Below are 20,217 nucleotides of genomic sequence, written 5' to 3'. Positions count from 1 at the left end.
CCTGAGCAGCAATGGGTCTGGGTTCCTGAGCAGATGAGGCATTGCCTGCCGAACAGTACATTTGCTTTGCACACAGTGAGGGCCTTTTGTTATGACCGGACAGCTGCAGGGAGCAACTGTTTCATGATTTCACAGGAATGCAGCATCGTGTCACTCGGACACGTGTGAGGTGCCCAGCAGGACTAAGACAAGTCTGTGGACAGTAGGAGAATGGAACTAGCTCCATGCCTATTTCACCCATGGAAGTCTTATAGAGGAAGCAGGTGCTTTCTTATTATGAGAGACTTGGGTTTTATTTATTATATGGTTATGACCATATCGTGTTACACTTATGATGACTGAGACTTACCTCTCATGTAAAAAGCTAGTAAAGGCATTGCCACCAAAAGTGTTGAGCACCCTGCTCCAAAACCTTTCTGTATGAAATGTGTTCTTAGACAATCTCACCCATGTATATGACACGTTCTTGACCCACTCCCATCCTGCCACCCCTTCCTTCACTACGGGTCCCTTTCTCACATTCTCTAGAAAACAGTGTTAATTTCTGTTTGGTTTCACCCTAACTCTGTAGGTACACTAGAATGAGAAGATCAGAAAAAATAAAATAAAAAATAAATGAAAGTTCAGTAGTGACTGGTCACTATCAGCTATATCAAATAAATAGATTTAAACCGTGGTGCTTTCTCAATGCATGAATATTCAAGAGAGAAAGAGCCTGGCTGGCAGAGCTGCTTGAGTATGCGAACCTGGACTTGATGTTCAACACACGCAACTACGTACAGGAAGAGAAAAAAGACATTCATGGTATTATAATTGTGGAGTCACATTTAGTGGAAGTGGAAATAGGTGCTTACAGATTTATTCTTTAATAAATCATAGCCGGGCGTGGTGGTGCACGCCTTTAATCCCAGCACTCGGGAGGCAGAGGCAGGTGGATTTCTGAGTTCGAGGCCAGCCTGGTCTACAAAGTGAGTCCAGGACAACCAGGGCTACACAGAGAAACCCTGTCTTGAAAAACTAACTAACTAAATAAATAAATAGCAGAAGCATGGGTTGTCAACATTATAACATCTATGCTTTCTATTTTTAAATAGATCTTTCTTCATTCAAGGATGATTCTAAACTCCATCTTTCCTCTTCTGCTACTGTGAGATAAATAACATGTATGGGACAGAGATTAACATTTTGAATGACAAAGGTTCTACGGTCTAAATCTCAATAGCCTTCCAGTGTATACACCCAAAGAGCACCTAAACTTTCACAAAGAAAAAAAGAGCATCTACAACTATAGAAAAATAAACGCAATGCCTTAGAAGGTAAAGTAGTTTTTTTACAGCTTAACACTGGAATGATAAAATTATTTAATACTGAATAGCCCTTTCAAATGTTAATGGCAATTATAATGCTAGGGAAAGGAGAGAAAAAAGGAAGGGGGAAGGGAGGGAGAGTGGGGAAAAGAAGAGAAGGAGGGGAGGGAGAGAGCAAAACAGGGTAAATAGAAAAACTTTAGAAATTAGGAATTGATGAATCACCACCCATCATGTACCTACCACGAAGATCTTCTGCACCAGGCCTAGCATTTAGTGCGGGCATCTTGAGGCCACATTTCCCTTTTCACCTCGCCTTTATGTCTGTGTGTTTCTATGCTTTGAACAAATGGCATCTACTCATCTTTGAGTCCACAGAGTATTTAAGATAAATCATTAATGGGGTCTTTTCTCTTTTCCTAAGATCTAACTGAAGTGCCAGCTAACCAATGTATTGAGAGTGGAGTACAGGTCTGTCTGTCATCCCAGCATGAGGAGGAAGGTAAGGATCAGTAGCTGGAGGCCATCCCTGACTTTACTGCAACTTGGAAGCAGCCTCATCCATGTGAGACCCTGTCTCAAAGAACTCAAATGAGACAATGTAACATCTCCCTTGACTAGTCAGACTGCACGTTCAGGGCCCCCATACAAATGTCCGGAGTAATACAGTAACTTGCTGTGAATGTTATAGCAATGTGAAACAAAAACTTTAAATTGCTTCTCTAATGCCTTTTGTCATGAAAAATCCACACTTACTATTTCCTAGTTCAGAAGAGATCATGGAAATCTATGCTGATTAACCTATTATGAACGTGTGTATGGTAACATGAAGGCAATACTGTAGTGCAGATCATTATTTTCTTGTTGGACTCAGATGTAACTGACCTGACCACTGATCTTCCACTCACCAACTCCACTGCCCCACCAAGCATGATATGTACCACGTCCAGAAACACTGAATTACAAAGTTCCCAACTTTGCCCCTATCTGCTGAGTAGTTACCATCTTGAAATATCCAGTTAGCATGTCCAGACAAATTCTTCCTGTCTTCTCAATGGACCCTGGATTGCTAGGCTCTGGGCCATTGAGTTGTTGCTTACTCTTCTAATTTGATTACACATATATTTCAATTACTTGATAAGACTAAGTACAGAAAAACCTAGTTTTATAAGTCTAGAAATGCTTAAAAATATTACCAATCAAACTTTGTATTTGACTGAAAATTTGGAACTATGATCAAACACATGTATAAAAAAGTCTATTCTAGTTTGTTTGTTTGTATTGTTATCTGATTTTATTCTCTATTTATTATTATTTGGATGAATGACTGTTTTCTTTTTTTTTTTTTTTTTTTTTGTTTTTTCGAGACAGGGTTTCTCTGTGTAGCCCTGGCTGTCCTGGCACTCACTTTGTAGACCAGGCTGGCCTCGAACTCAGAAATCCGCCTGCCTCTGCCTCCCGAGTGCTGGGATTAAAGGCGTGCGTCACCACGCCCATTTTTTTTTTTTTTTGACTGTTTTCTAATGAGAGAGAGAGAATGGCTATAGATTTGGGTGGGTGGGAGGACCTAGGAGGAGTTGGGAAACTGGAAATTACTGTGATAAGAATATATTGCGTAAAATATCTGTTCTCAATTAACTAATTAGCTAATTAATATTTTCAAAGCTGTGTTTGCAGAGACTCACTGCATCATTAGAAGAGCATAACTGTGAGGAAGCTGAAATGTTCCAGTCCACAGGCTGGTTGCCTCATCCTGCCCACTTCTAGCCCTCTGGACCACAAATGCCTTGCCCATTTTTTTGTCTGAACTAACATGTAGGAATCTATTAACTCAGCAACCCACTGGCTTCTCACACCAAACGGATGCTGAGGCTGTCACCAGACAATGTCTTGGAGCTATAGAGAAATTCACCCTGTCTCGCCTGAACCATCACTCTGATGATGCACCAGTGTACTCTACACTTGTCGTGACTTATGGCTTACTTGGTTCTCTAAAACTATAAAACTATTTCTCTACTGGAACAAAACGTTTGGGGTAACCAGAATCATGTTCCTGGACAACGGCCCCGAAACTAGCTCTTACTCCTGTTAAGATGAAAGCTGTGGTCTTGAGTCCACAGCAGCTATGATCATTTCAAATACAGTATATGTTTGCTGAAGCAAGCATAACTACTACAAATAGTTACTTATACGAATCTGGAGGGCTTTGTGTGTGTGTGTGTGTGTGTGTGTGGACTTTTGGAACTTTCTGTTTCTGGACACCCTGCATACTTGCATAAGTAAGTCCCTGTATTAAGTCACTGTAATGGTCTTGGGAAACCTTACTTCAGTAATATACTTATTTATCATCTAGACATGTTTACTTAGATACTGAGTAACAAACTAGGAAGCAATGGATAACTGAACAGTCAAACATCATTAACCCCCCCCCCAAAAAAAAATCTCTATGAGAGAATTAAATAACTAATGTGTGCTGGGTGTACAAGCATACAGATGGCAGAAAGAATTAAGGATCTACTGTTTCAGAATGCATTAACACTCCCACTGTGATGGAAGGCAGGTATATCAAGGCAACAACATATCAAGAAGCTTACGAGCTTAAAAACCAAACCATAGGAGCGGTGTTGGAGCAATGGCTCTGTGCTTAAAATCACCTGCTGCTCTTGCTTAGGACCCTAGGTTCAGTTCCCAGCAGCCACAAGGTGGCTCACAAAGGACCCAGAACACTCATCTAGCCCCCGTGGTGCAGCTACACAGAATCAGGCCAAAATTCACACATATAAAATAAAAATAAATGTAGAATATTCTTAAAAATAAAGTACTGTTACTTCATCTTCAAATCATCACTAGTTCCCATCAGAACCGAAGTGAGGTCAGATACAACAGTGGCTTGTCTTGGACTGCAATTATAGCTGGAGACTTAAACGAAAATCTGTTTTAAAACATCTTCATTACTAACACCAAAAATCAGTAAGTGGGAGCTAGAGAAATGGCTCAGCGGTTGGGAATCTGTACTGTTCCTGTGGAGGCCCCAAGTTCAATTCCCATCACCCACAACAGGCAGCTTGTTAACTGCATATAACTCCAGCCAAAGGGGATGCCCCTAACCTTTGGTACATGCACATATACAGACACACACACACATGTACATATAAATAAATAGTAATACAAATTTTTTAGATAGATAGAAAGACAGACAGATAGACAGACAGAAAGAAAGACAGAAAGAGGGGGAAGGAGGGAGGGAGGGAGGGAGGGAGGGAGGGAGGGAGAGAGAGAGAGAGAGGAAAGAAAGAAAGAAAGAAAGAAAGAAAGAAAGAAAGAAAGAAAGAAAGAAAGAAAGAAAAAAAGAACCCTCTAAGCCCGAGAATGAGAGAGAAATAATTCATTACACTGAAAGGTGAATTTATATGAAAAGCTGTTAAACTTCCCATGTCAACAACACTTACCAGGTGCTTAGTATACATTGTAAATATTGAGATAAACATAAGAAAACATGAAAAATCACACTAAAAAAAGCCTAAGAGCCAGGAGACACTCAAACTCTACTTGAAAAGCAAATAAATCTATTAGAACATGGTCATGAACTGCAGTCGTCTGCATTGCCTTCAATGGGTGTAAGCACTCCTGGAAGCCAGGAACTTATCTTGTTCTTATATCCACAGTACCTCATGACTGAAATATTTACTCTAGCAGCAGAAAGAGGATACACATCGATTCCTTAGTTACCAGCTTCTTCCAGGAAACAACCACTGTAGCAACGACTTATGAAAAAATCAGTGGGCAAGATAACAATCCCTATCTTTTTAGCTTCTACAAGAAATTAGAGTAATAAGCCAATTTAAAAAAAAAATGGCAATTATATTGGGACACTGTCATGTTACTTAGTGACATTATCCAGTATCCTATCTGACAAATTTAAGCATTCTCCATGACAATCAAGCATGAAAATGTAGAGGCAGGAAAGTATAGTTGATAATAAGAATACTTAAAAACCCCTTAATCTCAGTACTCAAAAGGCAGGCAGATCTCTTAAATTCAAGGTCGACCTGGTCTACAGAGTGAATTCCAGGACAGCCAGGACTACACAGAGAAACCCTGTCTTAAGAAACTTTAAAAAAAACAACAACAACAACAAAAAAAAAAAACAAGGAGTTTTGGTGGTAGAAGTCTTTAATCCTAACATTGGAAGGAGTTGAGAGGAGTGGGTGGATTTTGGTAACTTCAGGGCCAGCCTTGTCTACAGAGCAAGATGCCCCCTAGACAGCCAAGATACATGAAGAACGCCCATCTTTTAAAAAAAAAAAAAAAATTCAATCCAATGCAGAACAAGCAAAGATGACCCATACATTCGAAGAAAGCTAGAGTTAAGAGAGTTAAGAAGCACGGCCTGGTCTGGCCTCAATGGGAGAACAAGCACCTAACCCTCAAGAGACTTGAGGCCCCAGGGAGGTGGGAGGCCTGGGCGGGGGCGGGGGATGCGGGGCGTGCAGGGGGATCTTTTTGGAGCCAGGGAGGAGGAGAAATGGGATGAGGAGCTGTGGGAGGGGGGACAGTAGGGGGCAGCAACTGGACTCTAAGTGTAAAGAAGTTAAAGTAATAAAGAAAAATATCCAGGCTAAAAATCCATTAAGATGGGATCAAAGAAAATTAAGACCCTAATGAAAAATGACTAATTAGATCAAAATTACTGCCATAGAAACTAAATCAAAAAGTGGTCTAGTAAGCCAGAGGGCTCAGTGTGTAGAGGCTAGACCAGCCAAACTAAAGACCCGAGAGCTCCAGGAATTTGTCCTGACTTCCACATCCACCCTATGGCAATGTGGGCATGGACACACACACACATACACACACACACACACACACACACACACACAGACAAACACACAAAAATAAACTAACACAAACATATGTAAAGAAACAAATAAATAGAATGTTAAGGATTTAAGGCATCACTGGCATGTGAGGCAATTTTAAGCAGAATGATATGATACACATATAATGTGACCACTGGAGAGAAAAATATTTGAAGCACTATGCAAAATAATGCCCAATTTTATAAAAATTATGAAACAGGAAATAGACTCAAAGATGCTTGGTTAATCAAAGGATAACCAAAGAAAGAAAAGAACAAAGAACGTGGGACAATGAGAAATACAGCAAAGGAGAGGCTCAAATCTAACACGGCTGACAAAACCTTAAATGGAAATAGTCTAAATCATTAAAAAGCAAATCAACGACAGATATGTGGCACACACACACCTTCCTTCCTGCACTGGGAAGGCAAAGGTAGACCAGTCTCTGCAAAGGCAAGGCCAGCATGCTCTATATAGCACGTTTGAGAACAGCCAGGCTATATAGAGAAACCCTCTAAAAATCAAACCAAATTAAGCCACATTAGTTAAAAAAAAAAAAAAAGACATAACTACATGATGCCTATATAAAAAACATACCTTAAATACAAAGCCCCAAAAAGACAAAAAGCAAAAAGATGAAAAGTTATATGACTAAACTAGTAACTAAAGATACTGAGTCTTAAAAATAGAGTATACTTTAGGAAAAAAAAAATATCAGCAAGCATAAAAAGAGTAGTCATTTATGCCGGGCAGTGGTGGCGCACACCTTTGATCCCAGCACTTGTGAACCAGAGGCAGGCAGATTTCTGAGTTTGAGGCCAGCCTGGTCCACAGAGTGAGTTCCAGGACAGCCAGGGCTACACAGAGAAACCCTGTCTCGAAAAAACAAAAAACAAAAAAAACCAACCACCAAACAAGAGTAGTCATTTATAACAACAAATGAGCCAAATAATAAGAATGATAGTCCAAATGTTTATGTAACTAGCAATCTAATTTTTAGATTTAAAAAATAAACATGAAAAAAAAACTTACAGAAGTTAGAGGAAGCATAGCAAATGCTTAATTATGGTGTCAGATTTTAACAGTACTTATTTAATACAGACAAGGTGGCAGAAAATGATCAACTGTACACTGGGTATCACTGAACACCCTGACCTGACTTTATCAAGTCCTCCAGCTCACAGCAGACGCTACACTTCCTGTGGATGCACATACACATCTCCACAGATGTACGTGTGCACCCTGGCAATGAAGTACGTTTAATAATTAGCTTGATTTAGCAATTTCACAATATACAAATATGTTGAAACATATATGCTACAAATATACTCAATTATTTTTGAAGAAGCAAATACAGTGAATTGGAAAAATTAAAGAGTACAATCATTCAAGTAATATTATTTCACTATCAGTGAGAACCCAGATGCTTGGAAAATCTTGGGAATGTTGGGAAAATTGAACACACTCACTAAATTAACTTCTGATGAATAAAAGCGCAGCAGTGGGAAGAAGTGTGGAGCTGCCTCCGAGCAGTATTTGGGAAGAGATGTCAGCACTAGATATGAGGGTATCGGGGGAAAACAGCCCTATCTCACTAACTGAACTCAGGCTCTCCTTAAAAACTAAACACTCAAGAGTGAACTTGAACTAGAAATAACAAGATGTTAGTAAAAATAAACCAAACACCTAGAAAGCAGAAAAATCATAGAACTCAGCTGAGGAGAGCTTAGTCTTGGGGAAGACCTAAAAATTGTTTTATACTAGGCTATCTGCATTTTTAAAAAATTGATGATGAACTGAACAGAAATGAAAAAGAGAATTTTAAGAATTCCATAACTTTTCACCTGATAAATTTGATAGAAAGTGTATGCAGAAAAATTATTAAAATAAAAAGGCAAAAACAGAAACAAAAAAACGAAAAACCATAATAACTTAAAATAAATTTAAAAATTAAAATAGTTTTAAAAAATCTATGTATTTGAGTCCTACAGTTTTCAGCTAACGAGTCAGACCCAACAGAGTCGGTCATATTCAGCTATGCAAACTCCATAGAAAAGTCCAAGAATCCTATTTCCCTAACTCTCTGAGGCCATCACCCTGTCAGAAAACCATTACCAGAAATGAAACTGCACACGAAAATCCCTATGACCACTACACAGTTTAAACAAATTTAACAAGTTATGTGTAATAACCTATAAAACAGATAAGCTGTCATAATAGGTATGTTCTATATGCCAAGTGGTTTTCAAACAAAAAAGGCCAATATTGTTCACCTCATGAAGAAAATAGAGAAAAATTATAAAATCCTTTCAACAGATAGAGGAAGAAAATCTAATTAAATCCAATAGCTATTAATAAATTAAAATCTCAACAAATTAGTAATATTAGGGTATCTTCTTAACGGAATCAAGAGCACACTGGAAAAAATCTAAGCAGGGAAAAATATACATAAAGGGTCCATTCATTCAACAGTATAATACGTAGCAACAAAAGTAACAAACAGTTCTAATGCGGTAAAACTGATAAAGCTGATAGCAGAGGCCAGGCAAAAGAAAATGAGTCCTGTACAATGAAATAACTCAAGCAAATCTCAAGAAATGCAAAATAAAACATAAAGTTTATGAATTTAAATATACATGATTTGACTGCAAAGAAAAAAATAAAAATAAATCAATAAAAAGGAAAGAGGACACCAGAAAATTTCCAAGTGCACTTTAAGAGGAGCTGCTTGTTCTAATTCTGAAATACTGCACATCATATTGCAGAGAGGAGTCAAGTTTAAACAGAGAATTTGCTTTATGTACAAACTATTCTTCAGTCTGATTTTTTTTTAAGTGCACCTTTGGCCTGACTATAATTTACTATGTGAAATATGCTCTAGAATCTTGAAGACACTCAAGTTTCAGATTCTCAATCATTTCAGATTCAGATTACAGATGAAGGATGTTCAACCCTTAGCCCCCGCGGGAGAGGGAGACATATGGGGAACAAAGAGGGAGTTTCTGTAGCGCCGCCTGAGTCCCACTCCTTCTCTATGGGCATGGTTGCAAGAGTGCTCAGATTATATACATTTGTGCTTTGCACACTTTTATACATGCTATGCATACAATGTAATTATCTCAATACCTCTAAGTATTATTTTTATATTGATAATGTACACCATGCAAAAGTGATACTATAACTTCACTGAAGGACAGAGAAATGGGAAAGGGGCCCCATAGGTCTAAAGAACTCGAAAGGAAGGGTGCAGAGCACCAGAGCTAACTGTCCATAACAATGAGAGTAGACACTATTTCCTATTGTCTAAACACGGGCATGCCGTTTAAGTGTGTTAAACATCATCTCACTCCAGAAAATTCAGCATTGACCTTGGCCCAAGATATTTATGTGAGCACAAGTGGCCCCCTAACATTCTTGGGGGGGGTCAGTATTTCATTTGTTAGGATTAGAAGGCTAGAAAACATACATATCGGGTAGTAGTGTGTTAATTCACGGAAATTGTTAGGATTGACATCAAAAGTAGAAATTCAGCCTTTCCCCTCCTACTCAGTAATGAGACACAAAGCTAAGAACGAAAGTTACAGGATATCGTTATTTAAATACAAAGAACAGTTTAATAGGCACTTTGACTTGTGAAGAGCAGCACAGACATCACTAGCAAACATCAGAACGCAAGTCACAGCATAAATCTGTGAACTCAAACATTCCCAAACAGAGCTGAAAATGGGTATAACTTTTAAACTTAAGACACACACAGCTAACTAGTGCTGTCAAATGAAGGTGGCCCTAATACATACAAATTAGACCAAAGACCATGTAATAAAATTATCTGAAATATGCTCAGTTATCAATTTCCAAATAAATCTGATTTATTTTTAACTGACATCTTAATTATCCATATTTACATCTGGAATATAACAACTTTTCTCTCTTTTAACCATCTGAGACAGACAAAATATTATGATTATACATTAGCAATGCCTTCTCCGTTCCTACAGCTGAAACGCCAGGTCAATTACTTATAAGATTCAATTTTACCTTGTTTAATCTGTCCTTGCACAATGTTACTGGAGGCTGGAGGGGAATCCCTTGCCTTAGAAAGGTCTGGGGTGCCAGGTCTAGGCGGCCTTTAAAAGAAGAAAGAGACACTGAACATTTTCCTATTTCCAGAGAGGTTCAAATTGCTATTCTCTAGATGAAAAACACACACCGAACATTTTCAACTTACTATTTCAAGAAGATGACCGTTTTCTAAGTTTCATACTTATTTACACTATCCTTTTCAAGTTCCAGTAAAATAATTACATAACTATGAGGTAGAAAATAACAAACTTTTGTAACTAAAATGTAGACTTTCTGTGAAGTCTTTACACATACTTTTGAATGCTCCAGCGAACTACAGCTGACAAGTTGAAATCATCTTAGCCTCCTCTTCTTCCTGTTAACATCCCGAGAGTTCAGCCTACCCGACTGTCACTAGGGCACAGGAATTCATGGAGGCATACACTAACCTGAAAAGTATGCATATACATGGCAACAAAGCATAAACAGTTCTTCGAATCCACAGGTAAACTGTCTCATTTGGATTCTGGCTCAGCAATTCCATAGATCAAAGCATTTGCAGGATTAAGGACACTGAATTTTTATAAAAGTAACCAGAACAGAGCAAGACATGAAATAAATGCTACATATGTGTCTCTTAGGTTTAAAAAAAAAACTCACATGTTAACTTTTCATGAAGTGTAATAATAAGTTTTCTTCATAACTTTGGAAAAATGGAAAATAGCATTCAGGCTATTTGCAAAAACATCAAAATAGTCTGTTTAAAAAGTATCGTTTTTAAAGTTACTTTTCTTCCCTCTTTCAGATTATGGGCTGTAACTCATTACCACACCCCGGCACGGATAACTGGACACAGATTACAAGGAGAAACACTGTGAACAGACACACATTTTGAACTGCATGTCAGTTCAAACTTCCAAAGCTCTAAATTTCAGGTTATATTTATAGATCTAGAAGACCTGGCTCAGCAGTTACAGGACCAGAGTGGTTTCCAAAGCCCACAGTGGGCAGCTCAGAACCACATTTTACTCCAACTCCAGAGGATAACACCCTTTCCTGAAAGCCACAAGCACCTGCAATCACATATGCACAGACCCAAATATAAGCACACAATTAAAAAATAAAAACTGTCATTCTTGGTCACACATGCCTTTAACCCCAATAATCAGGAGACAGAGTTAGGCAAGTCTGTGAATTCAAGGCCAGTCTTCTCTATTTTGAGTTCCAGACCAATCAGGGTTATGACAGAAAAAAAAAAATCTTAAATAAAAACATTTTTTAAGATTTTATTTGCTCAAGAATTATCCTTTATGACCAACTCCTACATTGTAAATCCACTTAAAATAGCAACTAAATGTATCTACATACATACATATACGTGTTTGTGTGTGTGTGTGTGTGTGTGTGTGTGTAGCTACAATTTTATCGTGTTTTAAACCTGGCATTTTAGAAATGTCTGTTTTACAGTTTAAATGGGAAATCGCTAACATGACTAAAGCGGAGAAGGTTTGCCAAGCCAAACAACAAATACATAGCATGGTTCTCTTAGCCCTCTCGAAAACAAAGAATGAGATTAAACTTCATAGTCACACCTGGTGGGGCCCTTCTTCATGTGATCGCCAATGAAAGTTGCATTGGTCATACTCATTAAAGTATTCGCCAGGGATATGATGGACAACAGATGCTGAGTGGTGACCGCTCGAGACACTGTGTAGGTCCCCTTGCCTACGCCCTCCGCTGCTGGCAGCTTCCTTCCTACTTCTGCTTTCGCACGCAGCGGTTTTCCAGCGGCCTGATTATAACCGGGAAGCATCAGCGACATATGACCTCCTCTCGATAGGAGACCAAAGGACACCGTGCAGTGCGGTTTCAGCATCCCGAGGCGATCCAGACAAACTTCATCCAGAACTTCATTCAAGCCCCAGGCGTGGAGACAGGACATGAATAATTTTGCGGTATCCATAGTAAGGTTGTATTCTAGTAGGGTCAGTGGCTTGGACTTGCTGGCCCGGTACTCAGGGTCACTGTCTTCCCTGCTCTGCCTCCTCGCCTCCTCCTCGTCCTCCTCCTCATCCAGGAGGTGCTCCTTTATGTTCTCTTTGATAGTTTCTTTCACTTGCTGGAAAAGAACCGCTGCTCGTTTCCCAGTTAGGAAAGAGCCCCCTTTGTCTGAACTGCCAGATGCTTTCTGCAGATTCTCTGGGGAAATAAGTGCAGTATTCGGCCTAGAGGCTTCTTCAGTCAGGAGTTGAATAATCAAAGCTTCCACATCAAAAAAAAGCACATGGATATCCGGGTCTGTTAGGTTTGTCTTTATTGCTTGAACCATCAGGGAGTTATGAGAATATTTAGGTAAATTACCCTGTAACAAATATTTTTAAAAAATAGTTACAATTCAAAGTGTTTAATTCCAACATTCATTAATGAGCAATAAGTAGCTGAATTAAAATGCTTATGAAGCTGTCTTTTTAGGACTTCTGGGTCATTAACGTATCTTTATCAAGCAGCAACATGTAAAAGATGCAATTATGAGAACTTTACACTGACACAATCATTAGAATAACAATTAATTAAAACCAAGTATACATTAATAAAAGCTTGTTACTGAAGTGGGAGTCTCCATACTTGTTAAAATTGGTTTTGGTGACATCAGTGGACTCTGAAAATGAAGGGTGGGTGCACAGCAGAAGCTGCAGGCCCGTCTGCAGCCCACACATTGGAATCCTTTTGCCACTTACAAACTCTCTCCATAAAGACACAGTCAGGTCTTTTGGTTTTTAGATCACATAAGTACGGCAATCTGTGTTTCTTCTATTTCTGTCCTTTACTTACTGTCCTGTTTAGCCAGTCTGTGAGAGTGGAGAGCATCCGGGGACAGCTCTGAGGGCAGGTCCTCCACTTTTTTCTGTATCTGACAATGGCTTGTGGCAATGAGTGTATACTGCACACTTGACTTGCGAGGTGCTTGTGTATGTGCATGTGTGTGTGTAAGATCCAGACATGCTCATATAGGAATGTTTCAAGAGAGGATGGGAAGAAATGTTAGCCAGAATGTAACAGCAATTATTGTTCTAATGGAATCATAGAATGTTTTATTCAGATTACATATATATGTGTGTGTGTGTGTGTGTATAGTGTATATATATATATGCATATATAAATTTGCACATATATATAAAATTGCACATCGTTAACACGCTATTTTTCATAACTAGAAAATTAAAACTATAAAATAAAATATAAGCTCTCCTTTCAGCTTCATCAAGCTCCTAAACCGTATCTGTGAGCCCTGACACACAGCCCCTCCCACCTGCCCTTTGGCATGAGTCTTCACTCATTCTCCACCATGTCCTCCTCTCCTCCCTGACCCTAATTCTCAATCATAACATAGTTGCACATCAAAGCAGTATGGTGGATGCCTTAAATATACACATTTTCTTTGTTAACTACATCTCATTTATGCTGAGGAGAAGACTCTTAAATTATCCCAGAGAAAGCTTGGCCCATAGAGGTTACGTTCCCCTAACATGTTACATCTACCATGCACCAGATACTTGGCTATCTCAGAACTATTTATATGGCTATTGTTTTAGTCACTTATAACTTCCTTGCTCTGTGAGGTAATTTCAAAACATGAACAAACTAACTATGCTTGATTCATTCCTCGCAGCCAGAGAGTCAGATTGAATGAACAAAGAACACTAAAAATCTTACAAAATTATTCCTATTGCTCATCAACTCTTCGTGAAACAGTTACAGTAAGTTCCCTTAACTGGTATCCTGTCTCCATCCATCCTGACTATGTTTTAGGTTGAGATTATCAATAGCATTTTGTAACTTGAGAAGAAGTCTAGACTTCCTTGCAAAGCACAAGATATCGTTCAGGACATACCACTGCTGGCCCCTATTTCACCTCTCAACACCATCCTATAACGCACCACAAAATCATTCAGACCTTCCAGAAACAGTTTCCAAGAGGTGGACATTTGCACACATTTACACTAGGACCACATTCCTTCTCCATCTCCTCTAGCATCATTCACAAAACGTCTCAAGTTGTTCCGTATCCAACATCACTCACACAATTATCCAAGCAGGTGTGATTACTGACTTACTGTCATTCTATAAGCTTCTCTGAACTGAATGACGTTTAAAGGAGGATACAAATCTTTCTATACTACAGTAAAACAACCTAATAAGATAAAGTTATACTACTTAACAGTCAATATGAAACGAAGGGAGCAGAGCCAAGCAGTCTATCTCTGGTGATTTACAGGGAGCGAACTAGAAACACTCACATGGAAAGAAAGCAAACTACTGAAGAGGCGAGTGGCAGTGGGAATCGCAGGGTGGGTGCTGAAGAACCCACCAGTGACCAAGAGGAAGAACGGAGGCCAGAGTTCACTAAGAGCTTCCAAGATCACACTGCAGCTTCTGAACTTTATTTCTGCAAACCAGAACACCACTAAAGCAGAATCATCAGGAGCTCTGGTGAAATACAGGCTCCTGGGCCTGAGCTTCAGAGCTGAGTTACTGTGGCTAGGAATGCAGTAGAATCTAGCGAATTCCCTCAGACATATGAAATAGAAAACTGTACACAGTAATGTCAGAGAGAACAACTATCCAAATGAGGGAGTCACATGACCAGATACAGCGCTGCTAGCTTAACAGGAATAAGAGCAGGGTCGTGAACACGAAGCGGGAGGCAGCAGATGTCACCCACGTGAGCAAGTTAAAGGTGCAATAACGCCAAGAAATGTGAGTGATGGGACAGAGAGAGGACTGTTTCTCCCTGCTCTGCTTACACGCCTGCCTTTGAAACATGGCACATGTAACCTTAGGCACTACGCCCAATGCTTTGGTACCAACGAGCACTAACTCAAGAGAATCATGCTGGAACTTACATATAAGAGTTGTGTCCACATGCTCCACTATGTTCATAGCAGCCTTATTTATAATAGCCAGAACCTGGAAAGAACCCAGATGCCCCTCAACAGAGGAATGGATACAGAAAATGTGGTACATTTACACAATGGAGTACTACTCAGCTATTAAAAGGAATGAATTTATGAAATTCCTAGGCAAATGGATGGACCTAGAGGGCATCATCCTGAGTGAGGTAACACAATCACAAAGGAACTCACACAATATGTACTCACTGATAAGTGGATATTACTGCTTGTGGACGTTGTACATCGTGGTGCGCACTAGGCTCCGCACCACGATGTACAACGTCCACAAGCAGGATCCATCCCAAAATCAGCTTCCAAACGCTGACACCGTTGCATACACTAGCAAGATTTTGCTGAAAGGACCCAGATATAGCTGCCTCTTGTGAGACAATGCCGAGGCCTAGCAAACCCAGAAGTGGATGCTCACAGTCAGCTACTGGATGGATCACAGGGCCCCCAATGGAGGAGCTAGAGAAAGTACCCAAGGAGCTAAAGGGAACTGCAACCCTATAGGTGGAACAACATTATGAACTAACCAATACCCCAGAGCTCTTGACTCTAGCTGCATATGTATCAAAAGATGGTCTAGTCGGCCATCAGTGGAAAGAGAGGCCCATTGGACTTGCAAACTTTATATGCCCCAGTACAGGGGAACGCCAGGGCCAAAAGTGGGAGTGGGTGGGTAGGGGAGTGGGGGGAGTGTATTGGGGACTCTTTGGATAGCATTGGAAATGTAAATGAGGAAAATACCTAATTAAAAAAAAAAGTTTTCAAAAAAAAAAAAGAGTTGTGTCCAGTATAATACTGATACAAAAATTATTGTTAATAATCACAGCTACTAAATACTAAACCGTTGCTCTAGCTCGGGAACTGTCCTCATTATTATCGCCGGCAGGCTATGTCACAGAAAGACCGCAGTCTTCAGTGCACAACGCTGAGAAGGGATGTGAAGGAATAGGTAATAACATCAAGGAAAACGAAAAGTCTTCACGGTGCTCCTGAAGATAATGTCCTTTCCACGAAATATCGGCAACATTCTTTTAGGAGAAAGAGACTATTGTCAGTCAAAGAACATAAAATCAAACAGGTCTGGCTAAAAAGTTCCTGAAGCAGTGAGAAGGGTTTGAAAAAAAAAAAAGCAAGAGGGGAAACACAAGGTGGACAGACATCGGGTCGTCTCATCTGATGTCAGCCACACATGTGCCCATCAGCACCCCAGCTCTGCAGGCATCTGCATCTCTTTCTGAAGGTGTTCCAGCAGACAGCCACATGCTCACAACTGAAGCCTTACCTAATTAATACCATGTCTATGTGTGAGCTGTTAAGGCTTTTTGTTACAACCTCTCAAAGCTACCAAATGTGTAGTGTGTGACTAAAAGCTGAATCTGAAATTAATAGCAATGTACGCAAAAAGAGAACGTAAAACATAGAAAGCAACAACACCGAGACAAATAAATATATATATATATATATATATATGTATGTATATACACACATACATATACATACATACATATTCTTTTCAGAGTAAGGCTGAAGGGAAAGGGAGAGATGACTCAGCATCACTCAGTAGATGAGCTGTCATTTCTCACATCACCAAAGCCTCATAACCAATTCCCTGATAGAAAACTCGTCACAACAAATAAATAGATGCCCACCAAAGCTGGGAGAGTGGTATTTTGGCTAAAGGTAAAGAAATGGCTGAGCTCATTACTCTCAGGCCTAGTTCTCTAGTGTGTGGTGCTAAGATGAACTATAGGAAAAGGAACAAAAACAACTAAGTCAATTCCAAAGTTTTCTTGGGTCAATGATAAAATACGCACATCTGGGACCCGACTGATAGGTTCAAATCATCATATATTGTCATCATCTCAAAGCTAACTAATGAGGGCGTTCTAGAAGGCTCACTCTGCCCAGTTATTAGAACCGCTGGAGTGTGGAGGAACAGCTCACCTTTAGCAACAGGATTCAAGTCAGTTCCGCAGTTACATGAGAAGTGACCTATTGTGGATAATATGCCTGAGAGAAAAAGTATTTGTCCTTAAAAAAATAACTGAAAATCTACCTAACAATGACTAACAGGGAAAGTTAAATTATAAAGTACAAACAAATGATTGAGTCTCCAACTTGCTACTGAATGCAACTGTAATAACAGGCTATTAGATTTATCTCATGCCTATTTCAAGTATCTAATTTATTGTAATTTTCATTTTCTATGTGGAGGAAGTATGTCTTTAACCATGTGAGATTTCTTTTGTTTTATTTTTTGCTTTCAGACAGGTTCTCTCTATGTATCCTTGGCTGTCCTGGAGACACAGAAACCCACCTGCCTCTGCTTCCACGGTGCTGGGGTTTTAAAGACATCTGCCAACATGCCTGACACCATTTAAAATCTTAAGGAAAACTGACTTTAAAAATAACAACAACAACAAAAAAAAGCCTATGGGAAAAATAATGTTCTCACATCAGAACATAAACCTGAGGCAAGAAAACATCTCTCATGCAAAACCCAGGACAAACAAATGACAGAGCTCTTACCCTGCTAGCAGGCTCATCCACAGGCATGGCCTCAGTACACACATGTCAGATATGGTAAGCTCCACAAACAAAACGTAACAATCCAGATTGTTCAGCAGAAAAAGTCATGACATGTAGATATACGTTTTCATCATTTTATATCATTGAATACATTCTAGGTGAGATCATATCTGTGAGATATCTGAGAGCTTTGTCTCTGAATACCAAGATTATGTTTTACGTGTCTTTAATGGGTTTCGGATTTTAAGTGTATTCCATTTTATCCACCGTCTACAGGAACCCTTACTCTCTCACCATTCACTTCATTGATCCTGACTTGAAAGCTCACTTACTTTGAAAGCATTGTTCAATAACACAGTTTTCAATGCTATCTTTAAATAGTCTTGTGATTTATTATTCTCCCTGAATCAAATCTATAATATCATTTGATATGGGTTTTATCTAAAAATAGAGTTGATTTGCACTACCAAGTATTATGCCGCTGATATTCCAAATCAAGTACAAAGCAGAAACACTGATGTGTGTGTGTGTGTATGTGTATGTGTGTGTGTATGTGTGTGTATGTGTGTGTGTGTGTGTGTGTGTGTGTGTGTGTGTGTGTGAGACACTGTATCAGTTGTATGTGTCGGGGTGGGTACATGCGTGTGCTCATGCAGGCCAAGGCTGATGTGAGATGTCTTCCTCTTAGCCACAGCTTTATAAACAGAGCATCTTCCTGAACCTAGAGCTTACTGATTCAGCTCACCCTGTGCCACCTCTCCAGCACTGAGATTACATGTACTGCCATGGCCACGAACAGGTTCAGGGACTCAAACTCAGATTCTTGTATAGTGGCCACTTTAACAAATGAGTCTCCATAGTGAGTAAAATGTATACATACATAAATACATACATACAACTTTGAAATCAGTGATTAAAGACCCTAAGGACAGGTTAGAAAATGAGCATACATCTGACATGCACAGATACCTCTACAAATAAACACTGAATAAAATAGATTGCAAAAGAAAATTATGCCTAACAAATATGAATTTACTATTTTATGAAATGCATAACTGAATAGATATAATATTTATAATGGACATTTAAAATAACTTAAGTTTCTTATGTAAGGTATAAAAATTGATTTAATATCAACAACTATTTGGACAGGAAACAGAAAGGAACAATAATTTTCCCCTTGATTTGGTAGATGATATCTTATTGATGAAAGTTCTTTAAAGGGATCTCTAAAGTTCTCATGCATAATAATAAATGTAAAAGGTACACTGAATAAAAATAAACAGATGTCCTATTGTACTTTTAAAATACTCTAGAGTAGCTGAGGGGAATCCTCCCAACCTACTAGAAAATATTCACAACATGGCTTCCACATTAACTACTCATGGTATCGAGGAAAAAGAGAGAGAGGGAGGAAGGAGAAAGGGAAGTGAGAGGAGGTGGAAAAATAGCAAGGAAATGAGTCCGCCCAACGTGGCTGTCTGGCGCCCTCTGCTGCCGCACTAGTGTTCCTTCATGCTAGTTTAAGCAGCGTGCCTCAGAGAATCCAGTCCCACTGAGATGCATCATGTCCGCGACCACACCACCCTGAGCATGCTGGCTCTTCTGGAACAGCCAATTACTACACTTCTCCTGACAGACCGTTCTTGGGTGGGATGAGAATTCATGATCATGTGTGAATAACATAGTAATACTCTCCCTATCTTTCCCTCTCCTTTCCATGTGCTTCCACTAATAAGCACCTAACTCAATACAAACCAAGAAATGATATTAAACATATCAAGGAGTACAGCTTTTATATTTTAATGGAATTTATTCAACAGAACATAAATAATGTGTAATTATAAATATCAAATGCAAATGGTACATCTTACGTAGGAAACATTTTTTGGAGGTATTTCTTCTAAAAACTGGATGCTATTGCTACACAATAATTATTAAATAATGTTAAGACCAAAAATTAATATAGTAAAATTCAACAGCAGCGCAGAGAATCAATTTTCAACTCCAGCCAAAGAACCAAGAGTCCCAAACACAAGACAAGAAGCCCTCTGTTGCAACGCAGACTCTTACATGAGCATCTAACTCCCTAATTCCAAACTTTCTGTTTGCCATATAACAAAATGACTATCTACTTCAGCAGCTGAGAGCAGCTGATAGGTAATACACACAGTACTCTCCTTTCATTTTATACCGAATGCACTCGTCAAAGAGATCCATGAAATGAGTTAAACTAATAGCAGGGACTGCAGTGGGAAATGGCTGTGTTAGGGAGAGCTGTGATCAAGAAGTACAAACTCCAAAGGTCCCTGTTGGACACACATGCCATGAAAATCCCTGCTGTATTTTTAATTTAGAGTGTGCAATATCAAGTCATATATGTCACTATATGAGTTCTATATTGGAAAAAAAAAAGATTAAAACTTCAACGTCAGTGTCTTAGATTCATAGCCTTCCTGGTCATTCTAGGACTAACCATCCAAGTAGATCAGAGGCCTTCAG

At 39.2% G+C, this 20,217-nt stretch overlaps 1 protein-coding gene across 2 annotated transcripts in view; it reads right to left on the bottom strand.

The window, feature by feature from the left end:
- Positions 1-20,217, bottom strand: part of Wdr7 (WD repeat domain 7) — a 272,657-nt gene that overhangs the window by 189,162 nt on the left and 63,278 nt on the right. For both annotated transcript variants that reach the window (XM_029471767.1, XM_021150163.2), the window contains exons 15-16: positions 11,818-12,587; positions 10,202-10,290 (exon numbers count right to left, since the gene is read on the bottom strand). In XM_029471767.1, coding sequence (XP_029327627.1) covers positions 10,202-10,290; positions 11,818-12,587 — 859 coding nt within the window. The remainder of the gene's footprint in view (positions 1-10,201; positions 10,291-11,817; positions 12,588-20,217) is intronic.

This window comes from Mus caroli, chromosome 18 (assembly GCF_900094665.2).
Source record: "Mus caroli chromosome 18, CAROLI_EIJ_v1.1, whole genome shotgun sequence".
Lineage (NCBI taxonomy): Eukaryota > Metazoa > Chordata > Mammalia > Rodentia > Muridae > Mus > Mus caroli.
Note: the sequence above shows the minus strand (reverse complement) of the source record. Positions and strands in the feature narration are given on the sequence as shown.